The sequence below is a fragment of the Sinocyclocheilus anshuiensis genome, unplaced genomic scaffold, assembly GCF_001515605.1.
Source record: "Sinocyclocheilus anshuiensis isolate Anshui unplaced genomic scaffold, SAMN03320099.WGS_v1.1 scaffold1299, whole genome shotgun sequence".
Classification (NCBI taxonomy): Eukaryota; Metazoa; Chordata; class Actinopteri; order Cypriniformes; family Cyprinidae; genus Sinocyclocheilus; species Sinocyclocheilus anshuiensis.
Window position 1 is genome coordinate 70,769 of NW_015538011.1, and position 1,537 is coordinate 72,305.

At 37.3% G+C, this 1,537-nt stretch overlaps 1 protein-coding gene across 3 annotated transcripts in view; it reads right to left on the reverse strand.

Annotated features, from left to right (window-relative positions):
* Positions 1-323: 323 nt before the first annotated feature.
* Positions 324-1,537, reverse strand: part of LOC107677498 (pre-B-cell leukemia transcription factor 1-like) — a 62,866-nt gene continuing 61,652 nt past the window's right edge. For 2 of the 3 annotated variants that reach the window (XM_016472429.1, XM_016472422.1), the window contains exon 9: positions 324-583. In XM_016472429.1, coding sequence (XP_016327915.1) covers positions 491-583 — 93 coding nt within the window. In that variant the 3' untranslated portion in view covers positions 324-490. The remainder of the gene's footprint in view (positions 584-1,537) is intronic. The other variant, XM_016472438.1, reaches the window with a different exon arrangement.

Below are 1,537 nucleotides of genomic sequence, written 5' to 3' on the forward strand. Positions count from 1 at the left end.
AACAATAAACAAACAAAAACAAATAGTCAATATATCACTATGAACAAACAAAAGAGCAATCAGAATTGACCGTACCGATAAGGAGAGCTTCCTCTCAAGCACTATATCAAGTGATAACATTTTTTTTTTTTTTTTAGAAAACAAGGACTGTTCTTTTATGTATTTTCTTTTTTTTTTTCTTTTTGCTGAGAGGTAGAATGAAGCATTTAAATTGAAACACAACGACTGGTTGTTCCATCATTAACAATTGCCTCGTAAGACTGAAACAGTAACAGGTTTGTTAGTCGCCCTGTACCACCTAAAATACACTGTGAAAACTGTACAAACACATAATTGTTTTCTAAAATCTTGTAAAATATCCCAATGTTCCACGGTAGTATGGCATGATTGTGTGTGACCGTGTGGGACGTTAATCCAAATCTGAGGAGGGTGGATTGCTGGATCTTTAGCGCGAGCAGTCTGAAGATCCCACGCGGATGGATGGTGCTGATCAGTTGGAGGTGTCAGAATGGACACTTCCGGGTCCTTCCGTGGGTGAGGTCACTGAGGAGGGTGTTGGGGCGTCTTGCCAGCCTCCGTTCGCCTTTCATGAGGAAAAAACGAAAGACAAAATTATAAAGTGCATATTTAAAAATACAACGCATATCTGAATGCAAAGATGTAGGTTACCGTCTACAAACCCCGTTGTGAAATCTAAACGAGAGCGACTATGACGAATTCCCTCACTATAAACACGCTTTTGCAAGAAGTGAGTCACAAAGTGAGGCAGTAAAAAGAAACAGCATTAAGCTGCATATTACGAGTCATTTCCAGAACATGATTTTCAAAAGACAGATGATGGAGGAATCAATTATTGCAAATTATCACATTGGCTAAAGGAATGAAAGTATAATGGAAACCTAAAATGGAGGCCATTACATGTCCTGGAGACAGGTTGCCTAAAGAGCATTTGGGGCATTAATAGCAATTTCCATGCCATCAGAAAAAGGACTAGAAATGGGCTTTGGCAGCCTCTTATTTTCCCAGCCTGTTATTTTAGATAGAGGCAGTCTGTAATCAAAAGAGAAAGAGCAGAGCGAGGAGAGAAAAAAACTTTTCAAATCTTCAGCTTTGGTGACACCCCATGTCTATTTCAAAGGCGTAATTACAGCGCATGGGCGAGAGGAAAGCTCCCCCACATAAATGCTTTATGCTTTAAGGCCGTCATTATCCACAACTGAAAAAAGGCGAATAACTTATCTGGGTGGAGAAGGAAAAACATCATGTTATTTAAGACAGTGAATTTGTTGTAAGATTGAGACACTTTCTCTGGCTACATTATCACAGCGTTATGATGCAAATGTTTGGGCTGCTGCTTTCTTCTTTTTTTATCTATGGTTACAAGTGTTCAGGTATAAAATGTTGTTGATTTAATTATTAATACGAACATGAAATCAGTTGAAATCAAACTCGAGATTTATGAGATTTATTTATTAGAAATGACTGCAAGAATGTCACTCAAAAAATAATTATATATAATAATTAAATTATATATATA